Source organism: Acanthopagrus latus, chromosome 18 (assembly GCF_904848185.1).
Source record: "Acanthopagrus latus isolate v.2019 chromosome 18, fAcaLat1.1, whole genome shotgun sequence".
NCBI lineage: Eukaryota > Metazoa > Chordata > Actinopteri > Spariformes > Sparidae > Acanthopagrus > Acanthopagrus latus.
Window position 1 is genome coordinate 18338331 of NC_051056.1, and position 22222 is coordinate 18360552.

Sequence of the window (22222 nt, forward strand, 5' to 3'; positions counted from 1 at the left end):
AAATCGAAAGCGTGTCATTCTCCCTGTGGACACAAGGGGGCCCATGCCCCCAAACAATAATGATAACCTTGTAATAACACCATATTTACCCCTTGTTTAATGGAAATAACGGCGAATTGAAATCCATCGTCGAGCTTTTTGGACGTGGATCCGCTCAGCGTGATAACAGATTTGGTTGAAGACACAAATAAAGAGTCATATTTTAATGTGAACGCCACACAGCTGATCTGTAAGGGTGGATAAATAAGTTACCTATCGAATTCATCTGTGGTTTCCACTGTATTGTTCGCCAAATAGGCCAGGGAAATGAACCACCCAGAGATTCGAGCCAACCACCTTGATAGCATATTTAACAAATCTGCCCAGAGAGGTAAGTTCCTCTGCTGTCATGTCGGCGTAAGACTGCTCGGTCTTTGTTTGATCTTCAGGGACCGGCCCGCCGCAGCGAACCTTTTGTGCGCTCTTGCGGATATGTATCAGTGTGATTTACAATACGCGCACCAAATCCTTACTGGTGGACGGTCACTTGGCTTTTACATCGGAGCAAAACCCGCTTTTTTTTTTCTTTCTTTTTTTTTTTTAAGTGTGTGTGCACGCTTACAGCCACACCGACCTTCTTTCTCGTCTTTTCCTGAGCGCCTGGCGGCCTGTTTCCTCATGTCAGAGGAGTCTGTGGAGAGGCAACATGGCGCACGGAGTTTTGGTTTGACCGGAGAGGCCGTGTGGCTGTTTGCGCATTGCAATCCTCTCGTCCTCTCTCGATCTGCCTCTCCGCTGCACACAGACACCGCCGAGGCCCACAGCGGCCGGTAGAGACTCACTGAGACACAATGGAGCAGACGCGCAGAAATGTTTCCCCTTAGAAAAAAAAACCAGGTCATTCATTCGTTCGTGATTATTACTGTCACTGCGTTTATTTTTTTCTTTTTAAACGCCACTTGACTATTACAAACTTCACCTGGACGTGCGTGCATGCGCGCGCGCCTGTTCGGTGTTTGTGTGCGTGCGTGCGTGCGAGCGCGTGCGTGTGTTAGGAGGGTGAGTGTCACGGCCCTCTGCAGACGGGGGGTTGGGTAGCAGTGCCGATTGGTTGCTGCTCACCAACACAGGCAGTCTGGGCTTGTTTTAACATAACCGGGGCACTTCGACAGCAGGCAAAAATCATGTAGTAAATAAGCCGCTGTGGCTGCTGAGGGGACCGGTTGTGGCACACTGAATTTCGCCGCTGTGTGGTGTTGCAGCGTGATGGGGATTTACTTGTTATTTTGTGTATTTTTAGGTGACAGTTTTTTCCAGGGGGCCGCCGCTGATGAGGCGATGAAGTGAAGAGAATGAGAGCTGTGCCTTGGCCTACTACTAGTGCTGCTGCAGCTGGGATTGTGCAGATCCGCTTTCACAAACCGAGAAAAATAGTCGCTCTGTGCCACATTGTCAAGCCCCCGCTGTTGGTTTCACGGTGACCGACCTCCAAATGGTGAGTTTTTCCGTGTGTTTTCCACGTGTTGACGGTGTTGTGAACTTAGAGCCGATCAGAGCCTCTGTGTTTTTTGGGTGAGTTAATAGTAGCTTCCGATGTCGGTGTGTGGCTGTAGCTTGTTTGTGTGAGCCACTCACTGTGTTTCTGTGATGGCTCGGTGTCAGCACCTCTACTACAGCCACAGCGCTCCTCCATTGACTGTACTAGTCAGCGATCGTCATGAACCCGGAGCCGTCAGACAAAGCGGTACTATTTTCTGATAGTTTGTGAGTGAGCTGTGGGGAAGGAGCGAGCGTGTTGTGTGTTTTGTCTTGTGCCGTCCGACCGGCCTCTAGTATGGAGGCCATGCAATGTCGCTTTATTAGTGTGTGTGTGAGAGTGTGTGTGTGCGCGCTCACAGTCCATGGCTGGTATGTTCCTTTATAGGTTTCGCTCGGACTAGATCTGATTGCCGCTCTGTATCCCCAATGTTTTTATGTGTCTGTCAGCATGCTTTATTGTACTGTACTGTGCACAGGCCTCTGCAGCTCCCACAGATTGTAGTTGGTGAGAAACTTACATGGCACATTTCTAACCTGCCTCTTCTCTTTGACAGGATATAGCCGTGACAACATGAATCAGTCATACAGACCTCCTGTTAGGGTAGGCTCAGTGTTTGGCAAAGGCCAGCCGGAGCGGAGGCCCCTCAACGGTCTTGTGAGCACTTCCTATGGAAACCAATGTGGCATCGCCAGACGTGGGTCAGATCAACCGTCATCCTCTAGCCTCAAGCAGCCAGCTGTGCTAGGTTACAACCAACCAGACCGATCTCACTGCTACAGCCCGCTGAAGAGGCTGCAGGACCTGAACACTGTGGTCAACAGGCCTGACCTGGACAGGGACCTCCATCCTAGGAACCACTTGCACTGTGCAAGCCCAATCAGCGATGATGACGAGTTCGAGGCACCTTCTGTCCAGCTGCCTCCTTCTCCGGGCAATGAGGACATGGAGCCCTTGGAGACTCCGCAGGGCGCCAGCAGAAATGGCTTCTCCTCTCACAGTCCTGACAGCTTGGAGCGCTGTTCCCCCATCCCCAATGGCTACCTGCATTTTGAGTCAACACTGTTTGACACGAGTGACATTAAGGACGAGGACGAGGAGGGGGAGCACAGTAGTAGCGAGGACTTTGCACCTTTTCAGGACTCTCCAAAGTTGAGTCTGGACCAAACTGTTACTGGCAGTAAGAACACAAGCAGCTCAGGGGCAGATAAAAGAACATACAAACCTACTGTCTTTAATCTGATGTCGAAAACTATATCTGAACTCCACCCTACACTAAGCCCCAGTGCACTGCCAGAAATAACTATGAGAGACGGATGGAGTTTGGGTGAGGAATCGGACAGTGATGGTGATCTTACCTCTCCTGTTGACCCTGGACTTATTTCACCGGCTGGGACCAACTCTAATGTGAGTCTGACACATCCGGAATACTTTATAACCTTTGTATGACCAAGGCTTTGGGCTATTTTGTACATGGAAACATTCATCTAATATATCTCTATATTTAAGTACTTGTTTATTATGCATGGACCACCCAGCCACTGCCAACCCTAGACCCTGGTAACGATGCAATACTAAATCTAATTGAATGATTTTACAGAAATCAATTTAAAGGTTTACGCTATCAATAAAAAAATCATCAGGATTGGGCTAAAGTAAATGATACAAAAGAGGATTTTGTCAATGAATTTGTTATTACTCAGAATGTCAGTCCGATCATAACAGAGTTTTTTGATTTGCTACCAACAATGTAATATATAGTACCACCGTCTTCTGCATTACATATTAAAGTATTTCAATTGTCCTGGTTAGTCCAACAGCCCAAAGAAAAAGCCTCTTCCTGCCGTGAGATACATAGAAGGGGACTTGGTGTGGGCTAAATTCAACAGAAGGCCCTGGTGGCCCTGCCATATCACCTGTGACCCAGACCAGGGGACCAGCACTAAGATGAAAGGTAAGGTTTCACTCATAAAAAGCACTGAAAATGAGAAGGTTTGATAATGTATTTGATATTGAAACTGTTCCCACAACTTGACCTTTACTTGACAGGTAACACCTACCAAAGGAATTAGACTATGTGTGCAAAGTATAAAATAAGTTGATCATTATTTTGATTTTGTTACAGTTCCCAGTCCCCGTCCATGTCGAATGTATTACCTGGAGACACTTGGGGAGATTGTAGAAAGAGCCTGGGTACCAGGAAATGCCGTTCTTCCTTTTGAAGGAGGTCATCAGTTTGAAGAGCTACCTGTGCTTAGACGGAGAGGGAAGCAGAAGGAGAAAGACTACAAGTACACGGTAAACTCATTGAAATACCTTAAAAAAGATGATATAATCTTAATGTGAACAATCTTTTGAATATTATTTCTGTTCCTGGCAGATACCTAAAAGTTTACTGACTGCGTGGAAAGTCAGTGTGGCAGAAGCTGAGTATCTGCTCCCGGAGCGACGAAGGAATACTGAGAGCGTGATTTCTGTCAATGGAGAGGAGTGTGTGCCCAGTCCACTACCTACTGTAAAGCCACAGGAGGCCCCCTCTGTTTCTGTGGCCCCAAGTCGATCCCCATCACCCAATGTGGCCCCCAATGGAAATGAGCCCCATCTCGACAAAAACTCTGCTGAAATTCAAGCCAACAAGAGCAAAGCTTGTAAAAAGAAAAAGAAATGTTTGTCAGACATATTTGGCCATATAGTTGGCGGATCAAAGGAGTCATCAACCATCAGCAACGTGATGGATCAGTTTCATACTACAACTCATGCACTGAAAGAAGAGCCAAAGGACTCACCTTATGCAGACCTGGATTCAGTCCCAATGTTGCATCGTCCTAAACGCACAGCAGTTTGTCCAATAAAGGATGTAAACAGATCGGTCAGAAAAGAAAAGGGTTCAACTCAAGCCAAGACAAAGGTTACGGAAAAAATGAATCATTCTGTAGACTCCTGTGAATCCTCTAGCATTTTAACAAAAACATTGACACCTAAAGATCCAGACTGTGAACAGAGTTTGGGCAGCTGTAATGAATTGTCTTACAATTCAACCGTAAAGCACTCTATGACTCTTCCTGCGAGCAGTCGTCTGATGACGAGAGCTCTGGAAGCAAAGGAAGACACAGATCTCAATGATACACTGGCCACAAGCCAAATCTCAACAGATGCCCACGCTGATGATATTCTTGCTAATACACCTACTAATGCACCCATCAAAACTGAAATGTCTCCACACTGGGAATCCCCCAGCAATGCATCATCTTCTACAAATCACAGATCTCCTAAAAGGCGCTCAAGGAAGCCTGACAAGAAACAAATTCGTAATGGCTCATTGATGAAACCCAAGTTTTTAGGCTCTACTGTATCCACTGTGCAACCTGTTGAGATCAAGACAGAAAAGATCGTGCCAGATCGTTCTTCATCTTGCTCCCCGTCCTCATCACTGTCACCAATGGATGCTTTCCAGGATCCCAAGGAACTAATGTTTAAATCTTTAGTAAAGGAGGACAGTAGTGATTCTGAGGCGACAGCGTTCCGGCCTGATTCTAATTATAAATTCAGTACCTTTCTGATGCTCCTGAAAGATATGCATGATACCAGAGAAAAAAAAGGTAAACCCCTGACTGTGCCCCCATCACCAGTCCTGATCAAAGAGGAACCCCTGGTCATCCCTACTTCTATCCGAGGAAACACGGGTTCTTGCGATGGTTTCGCTATCAAAACAGAGAATGGGCAGTCAGGGAAATCCACAACATCCCAAAACAGAGCAGTGAAACCCAAGAATAGGACTAAAGCTATCATGACAGCTGACACCTACCATTGTGAAGACTTTCCTGTTCACTCTCAGACTGGGTCCTCAGACAAGCAGCGTAGAAAACAAAGACTACCTGCCAAACTGAAACTCAGTATACCTGGCCTCTCCTCAGACCTGGCTGACTTAGCTTATGGCAGGGAGTTTGTTAGTGGTCACGCCGACTTGGCTAATCCTCGGTCTCGTCCTCCCATTGCTGCTGATCCTCCGGCCAGCTACCTCGATAAGATCTCAGGATCCACAGTGGCTCCAAAGAAACGCTGGCAGTTGGTTGAGGAGGCTGCTGAAAATAAAGTTGAAAGCATAAGTGAGATCTCCACTGAGATGAACGGGTCTTACGCCATGAAAGCATCGCCAGATCTTTATCAGGAAGTTGAGAAGCAGGCAGAGAGAGACTCGTTCACCTCGGAGACGAGCAGTTCTGCTGGTAAGACACAAACTGCTTCTGTCTAGTTTCTACTGAGCTGGTCAAATGATTGATAAAGTGTTAGAACTGTATAGTTCTTGTGATGAGACACTTAGGACTTCCTCTTGATCAGCCGTGGATTCAGCCTCATTTGCATGTCATTCAAACATTTGCATTTAAGTGAAAAGACGTGTGTGTGTATTTCACGTGTGTGTATACACAGGAAATTCAGAGAACAAACGTCTCCGCAAACCAACTAAAAGGCTCCTGGAATCGACTGAGGACTACGAACAAATATTTGTCCCAAAAAAGAAATCAAAGAAACACACCTCAGAATCTTCCAAAATGGTAAGATGGTCCTTTTCCTTGTAGTTTCACAATGGTACAAGTGAGAGCACACCACAACTACAGTACATTCAGGCAGATTTTACAACCCATTCAAAAACCCAGAACTATTGTCTGTCCGGCAGATTCAACTACAATCTCAGTTGCCCTTCACTGTAAATATAAAACTAATCTCCCTGTACTTTCAGAAGTAATGTGTGAAGTAAGTTTTTAGAGTATAATTACACACCATAATAATCTCACTATTCTGACTGTACAAATAAGCACATCATTCCATCAGTTGTGGTCTTCTTGCGAGCTTCAGGGCAGAATGAGCTCTGGATTTGTTTATTGCGGTTTGTAAACACAAATGTTCAAAGTTGGCCATTCGCCCCCAGCTCAGTAACACTTGAAGCATGTGCCCCCCTGACCGCAGTCGCCTGAACACAGCCCGGTTCACCACCTGCGGCCCTCAGTCCCTGCATACTATTATTGACTTGAGGCTACACACCCACATACATGTCCCAAACACACCAGATTACAAAACTAAGACCCCGCCACAGTTCTAGTGGGTCAGAAATGATTATAGAGAACCAATATTAGCAACAATTCATGTTAGCTTCAACAACATCTCATTCCAGAAACAAATAGAAACATTGGTGAGTTATTCCTGTGTGTTCAAATGGAAACAATGTATTTGATGTACTCCAATGTTGCTTCTTTTGTGTGTGTTTACGAGCAGACATCAGGGATGACAGCACTCCATGATCTCAGCACAACACCAGGACTTGTTACCTCAGCCTCGACCTTGTCCTCGCCTTCTGCAGAGCCCACCGAGGCTCAGTCAGAGCTGGAACAGAGTCCATCTCAGGATGAGCTTTCTACAATTGTAACCTCCGTATCTCCGGCCACAACACAACCTTCTCATGACACAGAGGCAGCAGAAGAAACTGATCTACCTCCTGAATCTGGTAAATTAAGTGAAAGTATCTTTTTTTTTTGCTGGATATTATCTTTAATCCAGTGTAAGATGTCTTGCTGTATGATGTAAAATAGACAGATGTTGCTGGAGAGAATATTTGAATTATTTGATTATGAGATAACATTAGAATAGATGCTGCATTATTGTTATTTTTACTTCAGATACAGGGTTATTAATACAAGAAAGAAAGAGGCCAAGAAAGCTGTCGCACAAGGTGCTGGAATGTGCCATAGAAGAAGTGGCTGCTGCTCCTACGAAGAAGAAGGTATGTTTAGACTCCGATGGCTGTGTGGGAGTGCACCAGCCAGCTATCCCTGAGAAAGGGGGAAAAACAAAACAGTCCAGTTAATGTTTTGGAGAAGCATTGGAAATATTGTCTGTTTCCCACCATCTTTCTGTTTTCTAGAATCTAAAGCGATACAGTGGAGTTACTTCAGAGATGAAAGTGTTAGTCAAGAAAACTCAGGTACTACACAAATACAGTTACTATACTCATATCCCACCAAACAATGTGACGCTAGAAATACATCTAACCATCCTAAACACAATGAAATCTGACACTGGATAGGTTGGATCTCTGAAGAAGGAGAAGCATGTACCTGGCACGTCCTCTGCACTTGTGCCTGCTCCTGCCCCCCAGCACTCAGAGAGCAAAGATCTCCTCGACGACCTCACTTCAGAAAGACCTCCCAGCCCCCGAGGATCTAAGACCCCGAAGCAGGAGGCGGAGGTGGAGCTGGAGCCCTGCGACACTGAAGAGACACAAGATGCACACACTGGAACACTAACTCCCAAACCAGAGGTGCGCATGTTCAGTGCCTGGTCGTCTGTCCGAGAGGAAAAAAACCTGTAGCCTTGCTGTAACGTTGTGCTTGAGTGGCAATATCCCCTTCTTTATCTCTATAGGTGGTGTCTGTTGGGTCGAGTGACAGCCTCTCTTCCCAAGTGGATGTTAAAGGCAAAATAGGAGCCACGTCTTTAAAGGAGAATGTGTGTCAGGTGAGATCAACCACCAAAAAGTGAAATGTTTTGTATGGCTTGGCTTCTGTTCTCACACATCATTTCTTTTTTTTTTTTTTATAGAGAGACATCATTATCATGTTTCTTACTCTGTATTTGCGGGTATTTTTTCTGCAGGTGTGTGAGAGGACAGGCGACCTGCTGGTGTGTGACGGCCACTGTTATGGAGCCTTTCATCCTCAGTGTATTGGCCTGTCAGCGGCTCCCAAGGGGAAATTCCTCTGTCGTGAATGCAACACTGGTAGGTTCACCTAGTGTTTGTCACAGGTCATGAAATAAAGTGGTTGCTGTTACATATGTGAGTTAATAAATGCTTCCTGTTGCTTTCAGGTGTCCATGTGTGCTTTGTGTGTAAGAAGTCTGGCAGTGGGGTGAAGCGCTGCATGATACCACTGTGTGGGAAGTTCTACCACACCGACTGTATACTGGCCTTCTCAGCCACGCAGCCACATAACAAAGGCTTTCGCTGCCCTCTGCACGTGTGTCTCTCCTGCCACATCACCAACCCCCTCAGCAACTGCTCTAAAGGTATGCTGCGGGTTTATCTGTGGATTTAAACCTTCACAGTATCATACATATTCTGATTTGTTGAGTTAAGATCTGGGGTCCATATCAAGTTGTTTTTTTATAGCAATTGTCATACACAGAAGCAGATGATTGCACAATGTAATGGATATAAAATAATGAAACCATCAGCATTTATATTATAAATGTATAGCTTATATATAGCTTCCTATAAACCCCGACTATCACTATACATTTTTATCTGCCATTGGGCACACGGTCACACTGGAAAAGGACAGTTTACTGCCCATCCATTTCTTGTATAGACTAAATGAGTGAATAAACTCTCATTTTGTCCTGTGTTGTTGCTGAGGGAAATGGAAACAATCAGGTTGTCTTTGAAAGAGGCGCCAACAACGATTCTACTTTGAAATGCTTGCTTGTAAAAGTTGCCTGTAGTAGTGATTTAAAAAGAGAATGAAAAGATAAGTAATTAGAAGAAGAAAATAAGAAGAAGCCTGGACTACGTGTTTATCTCTTTTTGAACTCCAGGGGTGACTGGACGTCTTCTTCCAGATGTAAAGCACAAGCAGAATAGAGTGCATGTTTTAGAGCTCAGTCACAGGCAAATGAAAAGAGAAATGATTTAGAAATTGCCACATTTAGAGCATATCTGAGACCTTCTGTCAGTTTTTTCCATGCAGTACAACCGCTTAGTTTGGACTATCGGCTGTACTAGCTAACCAGTGGAATTAATTTTTTGTCATGTGACAAAATGTAAAAAGTCATATATGGTGATTTATGCCCCTGAATCAAGTTGGCAAAAGCTGACCTCAGCTGCTTACTGGTTAATAAGACATTGTTATTGAACAATTAAGTTATTGAACTATTAAACTCATTATTAATAGACTTTCAGTTTCACGACCTGAGACATCAGGATTTGTTTTGGTGATTAATGATTAATCATTTATGAATGATTCACCCTCTGGAGCTTTGGGCTGGTTGAGTAAATGTTATACCTAACAGAGTAGCTGTAGGTGATGATTCTCGTCTCTGCTCATGTGCCATTAGAAATGGAGCCAACAGCCTGAGATGCTTTGTTCGTACAACATCCTTGATGTAGTGTGTGTTGTGTAGGATTTTTACAATTTGATCTGGCACACTTAAGCCAAGTTTAACCAATTCATAGTCAAATTCAAGTTTACTGAGCAGAATTTTGGCTCATTTAACCATTTACACAATTCCTTTCTTGTGCTTTGTGGTAGCATCTCTTTTGATTATCAGCTCTCCAAAGTATTCATTGGACTGAGAGCACAGTGTGTTGTCTGGTTATTGTAACAAAACCTTAATTAGTTGTCCATATGTGCATGAATTAAGCTGTCTCTCTGCTTCCCTGCATTTTTATCGTAGGTCGGTTGGCTCGGTGTGTACGCTGCCCTGTGGCCTATCATGCCAATGACAACTGTATGGCAGCAGGCAGCTTGGTGCTGGCAAACAACAGCTTCCTCTGTCCAAACCACTTCACTCCCCGCAAGGGCTGCAAGAACCATGAACACATCAATGTTAGCTGGTGCTTTGTCTGCTCTGAAGGTAAGTCTGGTCTTTTTAAAATGCCGTCAAAACAGTTTAACATATATTATAAATACAGGCACAGTCATAGTGGTAAAATTGTGAAACTGTTAAATAACCTGGATCTTAATAGAGCTTTCCAAACTGTGTCCATGTTTCAAATGTTAATATAGAAAAGGTAGCTTTGTAAAATGCACCACGCTTTCTTCTTCAGGAGAGAATCAGTTGTTTTGCTGCTTGGAAAATCTATCCGTGGAATGGATTTTCCTTCCATTTGTATGCTGTCTCTGTGCACACATGCACGCACACACACACAAACACACACACCTGTGACCAGGCAATCTAACATGAATATGTCTGAATGTTGCATCACAGCATGTTTTGAGTTTGGTACCGTCATGACTAACACAGATATTATCGTCTTGTGTCTTGCCTTCATTGTTATTGCTTTATTAAATGATAAGTCACCGTAGATCAGCTGACAATCAACAGTTTTGATAACATATCAGTATTTGGCTCGCCACAATGATGTGTAGTGTTGCTTGATTTCCCCCATTTGTTGAGTGGACAAAATAAGCAATTCTAATTTCTAATTTTGTAGGGGGCAGTCTGCTGTGCTGTGAATCCTGTCCCGCTGCTTTCCATCAGGAGTGTTTGAATATGGAGATGCCTCAGGGCAGCTGGTTCTGCAACGACTGCAAAGCTGGAAAGAGGCCTCGTATTAAAGACATTCTGTGGGTTAAATGGGGACGATACAGGTGAGGGTGCAACATTGATCTGACATGAGTGTTGTCTTTTCCTGGTTTCGAAAGGCTGCATTACAGTAAAGTGATGAACTTATCTGACTGTTCTACTTGGTCCAAACTTGTCTTTACCCCCTAGTCATTACATCCACATACCTGATTATTTATTAAACGTCTCATTGTGTTACCATTATGTGAAAGTACAGTAGTCATCCCTGCGATATTGTTGCTGTTCAAGGTTTGATTTGATCACAAATATGTGACGTATAGTGATATTTGATTGAGATTTCAGAATATATATCATGTCCCACGATTAAACCCACAAATAATGTGGTACTATTTTTAGGCCATATCACCTGACATTACTTCCCCATATACAACACAGCTGTAAGCCACAGCTAACACACCCGTATTTGCATTTCTGAAAACTGATCTAACTCTCTAGATGGTGGCCTGCAGAGGTCTGTCTGGCTAAAGATGTCCCAAGTAACATCTTGAGGATGAAACACGAGGTGGGAGAGTTCCCAGTGCAATTTTTTGGCTCCAAAGATTTTGTGTGGACGTACCAGGCCAGAGTCTTCCCGTACATGGAGGGTGATACTCACAACATAGAGAAAATGGGAAAAGGTGCAGATGCAGTGTACAAAAAGGGTATGTACTTGTTTCCATTAATTGAGTTTACGTGTTTCATATTAAACATGTGATCCTTCTCCTCTTAATTCATTAATTTTGTCTTTTCAGCGCTGACTGAAGCAGCGGAGCGTTTCAAAGAGCTGCAGGCAGAAAAGGAGATGAAGCAGCTTCAGGAGGACAGAAAGAATGACAAGAAGCCTCCTCCGTACCGGCACATTAGGGTATCACATGTCACCACATGCTCATCTGTGATTTTCTAGCCTGACATAAAGAGCAGTTCACTGAGATGTCCGGTGAAAACATCACCCTCCTGTCTCTGTCTCTCAGGTAAACCGGCCAGTTGGGAAGGTGCAGATCATTACTGCTGACCTGTCCGAGATCCCCCGTTGTAACTGTAAAGCGTCTGACGAGAACCCATGTGGCATCGACTCGGAGTGCATTAATCGAATGCTGATGTACGAGTGCCACCCTCAGGTGTGTGCGGCAGGGGAGCGTTGTCAGAACCAGGCCTTCACTAAGCGCGAGTATACACCTGTGGAGATTTACAGGACGCTGTCCTGCGGCTGGGGCCTGCGTGCTGTGTCGGACATCAAGAAGGTATTTTAGAAGAAATCACTTTATGACAAATGTGTGTGGCTATAATATTCACATGAATCCCTCTGTGCTGATCGACAACCTTGCCTGTTCTTCATCTCTTGTTCCACAGGGAGCCTTCGTGAGTGAGTATGTGGGTGAGGTGATCGATGAAGAGGAATGTCGAGCCAGAATCAAACACGCGCAGGAGAACGACATCTGTAACTTCTACATGCTTACACTGGACAAGGTGATTCTGAGTGTTAGGGTCGAATACTGAGCTGGGTACTCTGAAGGGTACCAACCACATTAATTTGGCAGTGGGAGCCACTTGAGGTACATTTCCTGATTCCAGAATGTCACTTTCACATGGATCTACTGGTACTGGTAGTCAACATTATCTCTATCTGTACTTAACTTTCTCTGTAAAACAAAAATGGGATTTCAGTTGTTTAAAAATATCAGCAGATGGAGAGTAGTGCTGGCGTTGCTTCAGAGGAGGAAGCCTTTAAAAGACCTATGAGCTGCTGGTGAAGCAGTTTTTACTCTGCACACTTTCCTCAGTCTAGATAACTGGATTAAAATGAAGAAAATGATGGAATCCCAGCCCAGAATTGGACTATGCTGAAACCCTAAACGCTCAACTTTTAGTGTGATGTGTTAAGGATTTGAAAAGTGCTTGAAATTGTAGCTGCTTTACATTCATAATAAGTTATTTCATATTTGCTTAGCCACGTTGTTTAGGATTCTATGTCTAAATACAGAGAGGTGACACAATATGAAACAAACACTTTTGTTTTTTCCCCTTAATTTGCCACAATTCTGTGTCTTTATGAATGTAATTTGATTGAATTTGATTATGGAAATTGTGTACAAACCCTGATAATAACAAGCAGTAGAGGGCAGCAATACGCAATTGCAGAGTCTAGACTTCCTTATCTGAAGACGTAGAGGAAACACTGGCATTGTCTCTCATGATGTTGTCACCACCGCAGTGCTTGTATACTGTAATATTTCTCTGTAGCTTAAGCAATTCAAGTGGTTTCACAAGGAGGTTTCACACTTACTAAAACTAAAAGCATGTTGATGAGTGGCGCCTCATAGTAGTTAAAAAAACCAAAAAAACTTACACTATTCAGTTTGTGCGCAAAGTTTGTGTTTGAGCAGGTGTTTCCCCGGGTCAGAGAGTGTTGTCTAGTCAGCTTTGCATTTTGAATTTCACATACTGCCGCGAGTGGTGACTTTGTGGAGTTTTGAAAAGTGTAACCACAACTGTGACTTTGGCTTGCCATCACCGTGACTCACTGTAATTGTACAAGCTGCAGGCATTGCGTAGTCTCGCTCTCACACTCACGCTTTCTCTTTATACTCTAAATTAGTCTCTCACACAGATGCACTAAACATAGTACTGACATAATGTGATCGGTACTCTTGAAATGACCCAACCCCTTCTCTGAGCCTGAAGGCTACAAACACTCTGTATACAACAGAGCTTTGCAATATACTGGATTGATAATGTAGGCCACATGCTTGGTGCAAACCAGTGTTTTGTTTTTTTTTGTTCCTCCAGGACCGGATCATTGATGCCGGACCCAAAGGGAACCAAGCTCGCTTCATGAACCACTGCTGTCAGCCAAACTGTGAGACTCAGAAGTGGACTGTGAACGGGGATACCAGGGTGGGGCTATTTGCTCTACAAGACATCCCACGAGGTTTGAGCGGTGGCCTTCTTCTCTTTTTTGTGTTATCTAACAGTAGGAATGTCTGGCGCAGCATACATCTAATACAATTTGTACTTTAGGTGTGGAGCTGAATTTCAACTACAACCTGGAGTGTCTCGGCAATGGGAAAACTGTCTGTAAATGTGGGGCACCTAACTGTAGTGGTTTCCTGGGTGTTCGGCCGAAGGTAAACTCCTATGTTAGACAGTTAAAATCGCAGTGCGAGCACACGTTCACCCCTCAGTTGAATCTATACTTGCCTTATTGTACAACTTTGAAAGAGAGCTGTAATCTTTCTTTTCCTTGTTCAGAACCAGCCATCAGCAGAGAAACTCAAACTCAAGGAAGGGAAGAGAAGGAAGAAGACCAAGCAAGAAGTGACCAAGGAGAGGGAAGACGAGTGCTTCAGCTGTGGTGATGGGGGCCAGATAGTGTCCTGCAAGAAGCCAGGATGCCCGAAGGTCTATCACGCTGACTGTCTCAACCTGGCCAAGAGACCTGCAGGCAAGTAGAGGTGGAGGGCTGATATTATTTATGTCAGGACAACTTGGAGCACACATTATGCTACTAAAGCCTTAAGCAGGGTGTAGATGAGTTTTGTAAGATGGAGTTGTTAATATTCAAAACAGCTTTATTAGTTTTAACAACTTGCCAAGATGTATTTCCTTCTTGTCTCCAGGGCGATGGGAGTGTCCCTGGCACCAGTGTGACGTCTGTGGTAAAGAGGCAGCGTCGTTCTGTGAGATGTGCCCAAGCTCGTACTGTAAGGAGCATCGTGAAGGCATGCTCTTCATCTCCAAGCTGGATGGCAAGCTGTCCTGCAGTGAACATGACCCCTGTGGTCCTGACCCGCTGGAGCCGGGGGAGATCCGTGAATACGTGCCCAGCATGACCTCCATGAGGCCCGGGGCCACGCCCCTCACGCTGGTCCCAGACTCCAGAAGAGCCGGCCCCGTCCCCATCACCTCCTCTGCCGGCCAGGCTGCGACAGCCTTGCCGGGACCGCCTCCCCGCCTCTACATCAACACAAAAACTGCTACCTCGAGCTTCGTCCCCTCCAACAGGTCCTACCTCGCAGACAGGACTGAAGGGAATACGTTTTCCACCCCCACCTCCTCCAAGGACGAGAGAGAGGATGGGGAAGTGGAGGATGGGGAGGTGTGTGGGTTGGAGATGGAAGACGTGGAAGACGACGATGATGATGACGAAGACGACGATGAAGAAGAAGAAGAAGAAGAAGCAGAGGAGGATGAGGATGAAATGGAGGAGATGGAGATTGTGGAAGATGAGGAGGACGAACCGGTGTATGGAGGTGACCTGGTGGAGGCAGAGGAGGAGGAAGAAGGAGGGGACGTGTATGACACTTGGGGTGATTATGTGGACGAAGATGGGGATGATGGAGAGGTGGAGGGGGAGGACATGGAGGAGTGGGGGAGGGTGGAGGACGATGACAAGTGACTCAGTCCATCTGCTCTTTCAGAACCACTCAGCAGAAACTCTCAGTAGACGTTCGAAGGACGAAAAAGTTAAAGAAAGACTACGAGAGTTTGTTATTTTGGTACCTACCTGAACGCGACACTGCCTTCACTTTGGTACCGCGTTGCCTTCTCATCCCCAGACTGCTGGACTGACAGCGGGGAACGTGTACTGGTGCTAAGGCTCGAGGATTGGCTCAGTCCATCTCTTTATACTTATGTCAATATGTTTATTTGTGTCTGGTGCTGTTATGTTCTTTTGTTCGTTCTCAACATTGTTTACATTTTTTGGCCTTTTTTTAACTTTTGGAATATAAGAAAAAGGTTAGAAGTTACACCTGACCAAACTGTCTTCATAACGGCATCTTGCGTTGTTGTTACTGTCTTTAACATGTCCTAATTACAAGAGTGATCAGAATAGTGTTCCCACTGGTCTATGTTACAGTCAAGCACAACAATACCTGCTTGGTGCTTCTGAGGAATGCAAAAAAAAAAAAAGTAAACCCACTGGAGCTATTGCGGGTTTGAGGTGATTAATCTCACTACGACATCGGCCCGTTCGTTCCGCGAGTGCATCCTTCTTTCCTCCAAACGGGTAGGTCAGAGCTCAGGATTGGAGACGCAGAGAAAACAAAGTGATGTCATAACATTTCAAAGAGTCAAAAGGCATCACAGATTTAACTAACGTTTGTTTTTCATTCATCACTGCTGTCCCATTCACTAAGTTAGATAATAAAATCTAAGTACTTATTCACTTGGTATCCAATATTTCTTTTCCTTACAGTCACATCTGGCATGAGAATTGTTGTCTAAAGGAGTTGAGGCAGCACTGCTGTATATAAATAAGCAATTACTTCTTAATGTAGTTTTTCGTTACTCACTGTGCTTCTTGTAACCTGTCTAATTATGTTTTTACCTGAGGTTTCTACTACAAATGCAGCATTTTCACGGCAAGTTTGGCTAACCATGGTAAGAAGCCCCGATTACATTTAATCTGGAGGGCTGACTTGTAGTTATTTTAGATTTCATTAGTGACTTTTCAGCAACTTGGATATGTACAAATATATTTTCACATGTACAAATTACACTTTGACTGCTCATAACTGACTTAAAGATATACAAAACTCACCATTTTGGCGAGTAGAAATTTCTTACAATTGCGTGTCGGTTATCTGACATGTAATTCGAGACGTCTGAAATGATCTTCTCACTTGTGACAATTTCAACCACATAAATAATTTTAATCTTGACTAATAAGATCAAAATTTTAGATACTTCGTATTTTATTTATGGTAAATGTAATGTCAGAACAGTAGTAAATATCAATAATGATTTTGCCACGAGTTGGAATATAATGGTTTTCCATCAGCTGTCATCTCCACAAGTGAGAGCCAAGTTAAAGTTACCTGTAACAGAGTTTGAATTTAAGTCAGTTTTACAAGTTAAGTCAAATTACATATATCAACGATTAAAGTTTCCACTAAGAACTTAGGTGTTGATATCAAGATCGAGTATTTTGGTTTCAAATCATACACAGTCCAGGCCATTTAAAGCTTTGCCTTATGTAGACATTATTTTCTTTCTCTTTATCATTATCAATCAAGGCTCCATCAAGCCCTTGGGGGAAGAACTGAGCTGCTAGGACCCTTTTAATCCCTTTCTCCGTCACACTTTCTACACTGTATCACTACCTGTTCTCTGATTTACTGTTTGAGAATCATATTAAACACATACATTTAGGAATCTGCAACATAAACAACACACATATTAAAGTAAGACAGAGAAAGAGACAGAACTATATAATGAATATGGAACCACTGTAGGACCCTTTATCAGTTCATTTAGTGCTTTTGCGCACTCTGAAGGTTCAAATATTGATTCGATGGCGTCATCGTGCAAAACAACGCTGTCCTTGCAGCGGCTGTGTCCACAAGAAGTCGCTCTCTTCCGCCGGTGACTCTTAATATCAACGTCACAGAGGAAGACCGGATGTGACGTAGCTGCAGTTGATGTAAAATGGCGACGGTCGTGTGTTAGTCCAAACACAACGGACCAGCCCAAACACAGAGCTCAATATCGAGAGAAGTGACATTTTTAGAGGGGAATATCAACCACCGTGTGATTAGTTGGATCTTACCAAGGTATGGTTATTTATCTAATCAGTGTGTATGAGATAAACTGCTTCCTACACGTTGTAGTTTAGAAGGTAAACAGCTAACTTGGATCAGCTAACGTTATAGTGACGAAATAGCTTCTGTTTTAACTTGTATAACTGTAAACAAGATGCACTCACTGCTGGGTTGGTACAGTGAGATGTTTATTCTGGATCGGTTTGTGTTCACACTTCGTCATGTTAGTTTGCGATTCTTAGGGGTAATGAAATAAGGTTCATTTCTGGTGGCAGGTTCAGTCATGACCGAGGAGGCTACTACCAATCCTGCGACGAGCTCGGAGGGGATCGTGGGTCTGGATGAGCCCAAGAAGATGACCAGGGAGGACTGGAGGAAGAAGAAGGAGCTGGAGGAGCAGAGGAAGCTCGGAAACGCTCCAGCTGAGGTGGACGAGGAGGGAAAGTAAGTTTATGTCTGCACAGAGAACGGTGCTCCAGTCCAGCTTACAGCTGTGTCATGTCTGGATGCTAGCAGGGACCTGTGTGTGCTGTAATGTCACTTCATAAACGTCAGCTTCCTTGAATAAATCTTAACATGCTGCATACTAAATGTACATGTAAGGGATCTTTCATTTGGTCTCCCCTACCTGGTGAATTCCACATTCATGTCATATTGGATGGAACAGCAGCCAACAGTTATTTAATCTACGATTGTTTCCGCAATGGGTTATTTGATTAGTCAAGAAAAGATCGGTGCTCATCACAGTTTCCAAAAGCTCAGAGTGACATATTCAGATTGCTTATTTTGTCCAACCAACGGTTCAAAACGCAAAGACTTGTAGTGTTATAAATGACAAAGCAAGCAACAATAACTTGCATTTAAGAAACTGGAAAAAGCAAGTGTTTAACACTTTTCTTGAAAAATGACACAGTAAATTGATTATCATTTATTGCTAATCGGCTAATTGTTGCAGCTCAAAAAATATCATTGTAAAGTACTAACTTGTATATAATGTTCATAACCCATATTTTGGAAAGCTATAAAATCAAACATGGTCTCCCCAGCCCAAAGTTACTTATTCAAGGGAATTTAAACCAAATTTAATGCATCATGTGTTTTATATTTTCAACGATTAGGGTTTTCTTTGCTTGAGTCTGCCATGATACAGCTGTCTTGAGTTCATGTCAAAGCTGGAATAAACCTAATAACAACAATCAGGTTATTTTCTCAGACACAATAAAGGTCCTCCAAAGTAACACACGAAGACATTAAAGAACTGCTTCCATAGGTTGACTAGTACTTATAATAATGAGTTAACTGATCTTTATGTCTACATTTAGTAAAGTGACTTTATACTGTCGTATATATAATGAAGCTGCAGTTGTAACATCATTTTGAACTGCTTGTGTTGCTGCTTTTCTTTTTCAGAGACATCAACCCTCACATCCCACAGTACATTTCATCAGTGCCCTGGTACATCGATCCCTCCAAAAGGCCCACACTAAAGCATCAGAGGCCACAAAGTGAAATTGAGCTTCAGTACTCATCCATTGGAGAGTGGTACAAGAGAGGAGTGCAAGAGGTGATAGTGAATCAAATAGTTATTCAATGTAGCTATTTCAAATTGACTTAAAATTATCTTAATGGCTCTTTCTCTCTCTCTCTCTTTTTTCTTCAAACAGGGTTCTGTCACCACTAAGTTTCGTAAAGGAGCATGTGAAAACTGTGGTGCCATAACACACAAGAAAAAGGACTGCTTGGAGGTAAAATGGATTAAAGTAATCATCTTGCAGTAGAGATGAGCGTTCACGGCTTTCTAATGCTTTGCATTAAAAGAATGTCACATCTGTGATAGATAAAATGTAACTCTGACCTTAACTTTTGTCCCAGCGACCCAGAAAAGTTGGGGCAAAGTTCACAGGCACAGGCATAGCTCCAGATGAACATTCTCAGGTGTCACTTGACTTGGACTATGATGGGAAGCGGGACCGGTGGAACGGGTACGATCCCGAGGAACACCAGCGCATCGTGGAAGAGTACGCCAAAGTAGATCTGGTAAGCTGTCCAGTGGTAAAGTGAGCTTGGTTTAAAAAAAACTGAATTAAAACAGCTTTTTTTGTTGGTGTATGAATCAAGCAAACGTAGCAGAGATGCACTGAAGTGTGAGCTGATGTGTATTTGCATCTGGTATGAAAGCTGTGAAAGACATTTGACACTGTTCATCTGCTTCCTGTTACATACGTGAATCTGACTCTCCTCTCAGGCCAAACGGACACTGAAAGCCCAGAAGCTTCAGGATGAGCTGGCATCTGGAAAACTGGACCAAACTGTAAGTGTTCTGTAATGTGGAGATTCTAATGATAATGGATTCTATTGTTGTCTAATTTAAAGAGGGAAAAGGCAAACTCCTGTCTACACACCAATCAGTTCTTTTTTTTTTAATATCCTTTCTCTGCAGGAGCGTGAACATGACAGCGAGGATGAGGATGAAGATAAATATGCAGATGACATCGACATGCCCGGTCAGAACTTTGACTCCAAGAGACGAATCACAGTCAGGAATCTGCGTATCAGAGAAGACACAGCCAAAGTACGAAACATGTCTGCAAACACAGGCCTTTTCTCTGCTCTGAGCTATTGTTTTACTCTCACTGTGGTCAGACTTTTAGATCTTAGTGTGGTGGACCATGTTCTGCTGCCTCAAACGTCTAATGAATTGTTGCTTTAACCCTGAGGCGACCAATAATTTGAACCTCTCCTGTCCTTGGCTCACAGTACTTGAGGAATTTGGATCCGAACTCGGCATACTATGATCCAAAGACGCGAGCTATGAGAGAGAACCCGTACTCCAACACTGGCATGAACCCCGACGAGTAAGTTACTTTGATTCCTTATTAGTCAAGCATTCTCAGTGGCCTACATTGCATAATAACATTGAATGTAACAAAGCTTGTTTTGTTTGACAGAGTGGGGTATGCTGGAGACAACTTTGCTCGCTATTCTGGGGACACAATCACCATGGCTCAAACACAGTGTAAGTCACTAAGATATTTTCCAGCTTCCTGTGCATGTGTTTGTACTGTAGCGTGTAAATAACGATAATGTCTTCATCTTGTTACAGTGTTTGCTTGGGAGGCCTATGAGAGAGGCTCCGAGGTGCATCTGCAGGCCGACCCCACCAAGCTGGAGCTGCTCCACAAGTCCTTCAAGGTCAAGAAGGAGGACTTTAAAGAGAAACAGAGGGATGGCATCCTAGAGAAGGTACAGAGCTCAAATCTTTTGTTAAAAGCAGCTGCATATTTATTCTCTCAGCCAATAGTTGCACAGTATACAGGAGGTTTAAGTATTCATTCTGGCTGAGGACTTTGTTGATGATGTTTCTGCTTTTGTGCAACAATCAGTATGGAGGTGAAGAGCACTTGGATGCACCGCCGCGGGAGCTGCTGTTGGCCCAGACGGAGGACTATGTGGAGTACTCTCGTCACGGCGCCGTACTGAAGGGGCTCGAGAAGGCCGTGGCTCGCTCCAAATATGAGGAGGACGTGCTCATCAACAACCACACTGTAAGGACACCGGGGAGACCATGGAAAACTACTTTTTGACACATTTCCTTTGCATTACTCTAAAATAATCTTCTTTCTTTAGTGTATTTGGGGCTCCTACTGGAAAGATGGCTTCTGGGGATACAAGTGTTGCCACTCCATGGTCAAACAGAGCTACTGCACAGGAGACACTGGAGTTAAAATCGTAAGTGGATGTGCTAACAGGGATTAAGGGCTCTTTTACTTTATAGTTTTTTTTAAACTTACATGATGTTTTTGTTCTCTTTGTAACCTGAAGAGCAACACAGACTGTGTGCCATTTGAGGAGGGTCTGGCTGAGCCTCAGGAGGAAGAAGAAGCGCCCAAGACTCTGCTGGAGGTAAGTGACTTTTAACAATTATTTTTATGTTTTTATTTTCAGTGAAAATGTAGATGTAATTCTAATGTTTTTAATCTCCAGATGCATCGGGATAAGATGAAGGAGAAGAAGAAGAAAAAGAAGAGCAAAAAGAACAAGAAGCACACCTCTGATGGCAGTGATTCAGAGGATGAGGAGAAGAAGAAGGAGAAGCTGAAGAAGGTAAAGTTATTTTTGTGTTCATCTGTCTCTATCTCCAGTTTGGCTAATTTCTATGTGGCTGATCTCCAACCTGTTTCCTCCTCCCAGGCGCTAGAAGCAGAGGACAAGTGGGTAAAGCACGTAGACGCAATAATGCAGATAGATGAGAGGAAGAGGCCGTACAACAGCCTTATGGAGGTGAAGGCGCCCACAGAGGAGGAGCTGGAGGCCTTCCGCATGAAACGCTGCCGACCAGATGATCCCATGGCTTCATTTTTGGGACAGTGAGCTGTTCTTCATCCCTGCAGACACCCCTCAACCCTCCCCAAGGACTCTAGAGGACTCTACCAGAGCTGCTGCTCGGTGGAAATAAGCCTCATCTTGTAAAGCTACAGCAGGAGCTTCTGTTTGATTTACAGTCATGACAGAACTGGTGTACAGCTTTTGTTCATTTCATTTTGCAAACTTTGTGTTTTTGATGCTGCAGGCTGATAAAGTATCAGTGATGAGAGTTTTTGAGTTCTACTTAATCAGTTCAGTGGTAAAATGTACAATTTATTAAATCTGGCAGCCACCCTCAGTTGTAATATTTCATTACAACTGAGTTGAAATATTTCATTACAACTGAGGATGCTAACTACTTTTACTGGGATTTAATGCATTTTTATAATAAAATATATATTTGTCTGAATGCTTTGTGCTTGTATAAAATGTTTTTATTTATTTACATAGACAATGAACATTG

General features: G+C 43.7%; 2 protein-coding genes across 4 annotated transcripts; both read left to right on the forward strand.

Annotated features, from left to right (window-relative positions):
• Nucleotides 1–193: 193 nt before the first annotated feature.
• On the forward strand, nt 194–16019 carry nsd1a (nuclear receptor binding SET domain protein 1a). Of its 3 annotated transcripts, none has more exons than XM_037076715.1 (24): nt 194–370; nt 1280–1474; nt 2073–2923; nt 3329–3470; nt 3642–3814; nt 3897–5742; nt 5945–6069; nt 6788–7016; nt 7189–7292; nt 7434–7493; nt 7596–7829; nt 7934–8026; nt 8165–8288; nt 8378–8575; nt 9962–10141; nt 10722–10878; nt 11309–11514; nt 11605–11717; nt 11824–12093; nt 12203–12319; nt 13640–13781; nt 13871–13977; nt 14102–14294; nt 14470–16019. In XM_037076715.1, the coding sequence occupies exons 3-24, from the start codon at nt 2090–2092 to the stop codon at nt 15246–15248; spliced, it is 6426 nt and encodes a 2141-aa protein (XP_036932610.1). In that variant the 5' UTR covers nt 194–370; nt 1280–1474; nt 2073–2089; the 3' UTR covers nt 15249–16019. The 3 variants fall into 3 exon arrangements, with proteins under 3 accessions (XP_036932610.1, XP_036932611.1, XP_036932609.1); XM_037076716.1 differs by lacking the exon at nt 194–370 and adding an exon at nt 907–1038; XM_037076714.1 differs by lacking the exon at nt 194–370 and having other exon boundaries at nt 1067–1474.
• Nucleotides 16020–17244: 1225 nt separating this feature from the next.
• On the forward strand, nt 17245–21988 carry slu7 (SLU7 homolog, splicing factor). Its single transcript, XM_037076998.1, has 15 exons — nt 17245–17406; nt 17670–17838; nt 18805–18958; nt 19059–19139; nt 19267–19431; nt 19640–19705; nt 19835–19966; nt 20152–20249; nt 20343–20410; nt 20498–20637; nt 20778–20939; nt 21022–21123; nt 21217–21297; nt 21379–21498; nt 21586–21988. The coding sequence occupies exons 2-15, from the start codon at nt 17678–17680 to the stop codon at nt 21763–21765; spliced, it is 1710 nt and encodes a 569-aa protein (XP_036932893.1). The 5' UTR covers nt 17245–17406; nt 17670–17677; the 3' UTR covers nt 21766–21988.
• The last annotated feature ends 234 nt before the right edge of the window (nt 21989–22222 follow it).

Coding starts and splice junctions, on each gene's coding strand:
- nsd1a (XM_037076715.1), top strand. CDS start 2,090: ATGAATCAGTCATACAGACCTCCTGTTAGGGTAGGCTCAGTGTTTGGC. Junction 3,471..3,641: donor GACCAGCACTAAGATGAAAG/GTAAGGTTTCAC, acceptor ATTTTGTTACAG/TTCCCAGTCCCCGTCCATGT. Junction 7,830..7,933: donor CACTAACTCCCAAACCAGAG/GTGCGCATGTTC, acceptor TTATCTCTATAG/GTGGTGTCTGTTGGGTCGAG.
- slu7 (XM_037076998.1), top strand. CDS start 17,678: ATGACCGAGGAGGCTACTACCAATCCTGCGACGAGCTCGGAGGGGATC. Junction 19,140..19,266: donor AGAAAAAGGACTGCTTGGAG/GTAAAATGGATT, acceptor CTTTTGTCCCAG/CGACCCAGAAAAGTTGGGGC. Junction 21,499..21,585: donor AGAAGGAGAAGCTGAAGAAG/GTAAAGTTATTT, acceptor TCCTCCTCCCAG/GCGCTAGAAGCAGAGGACAA.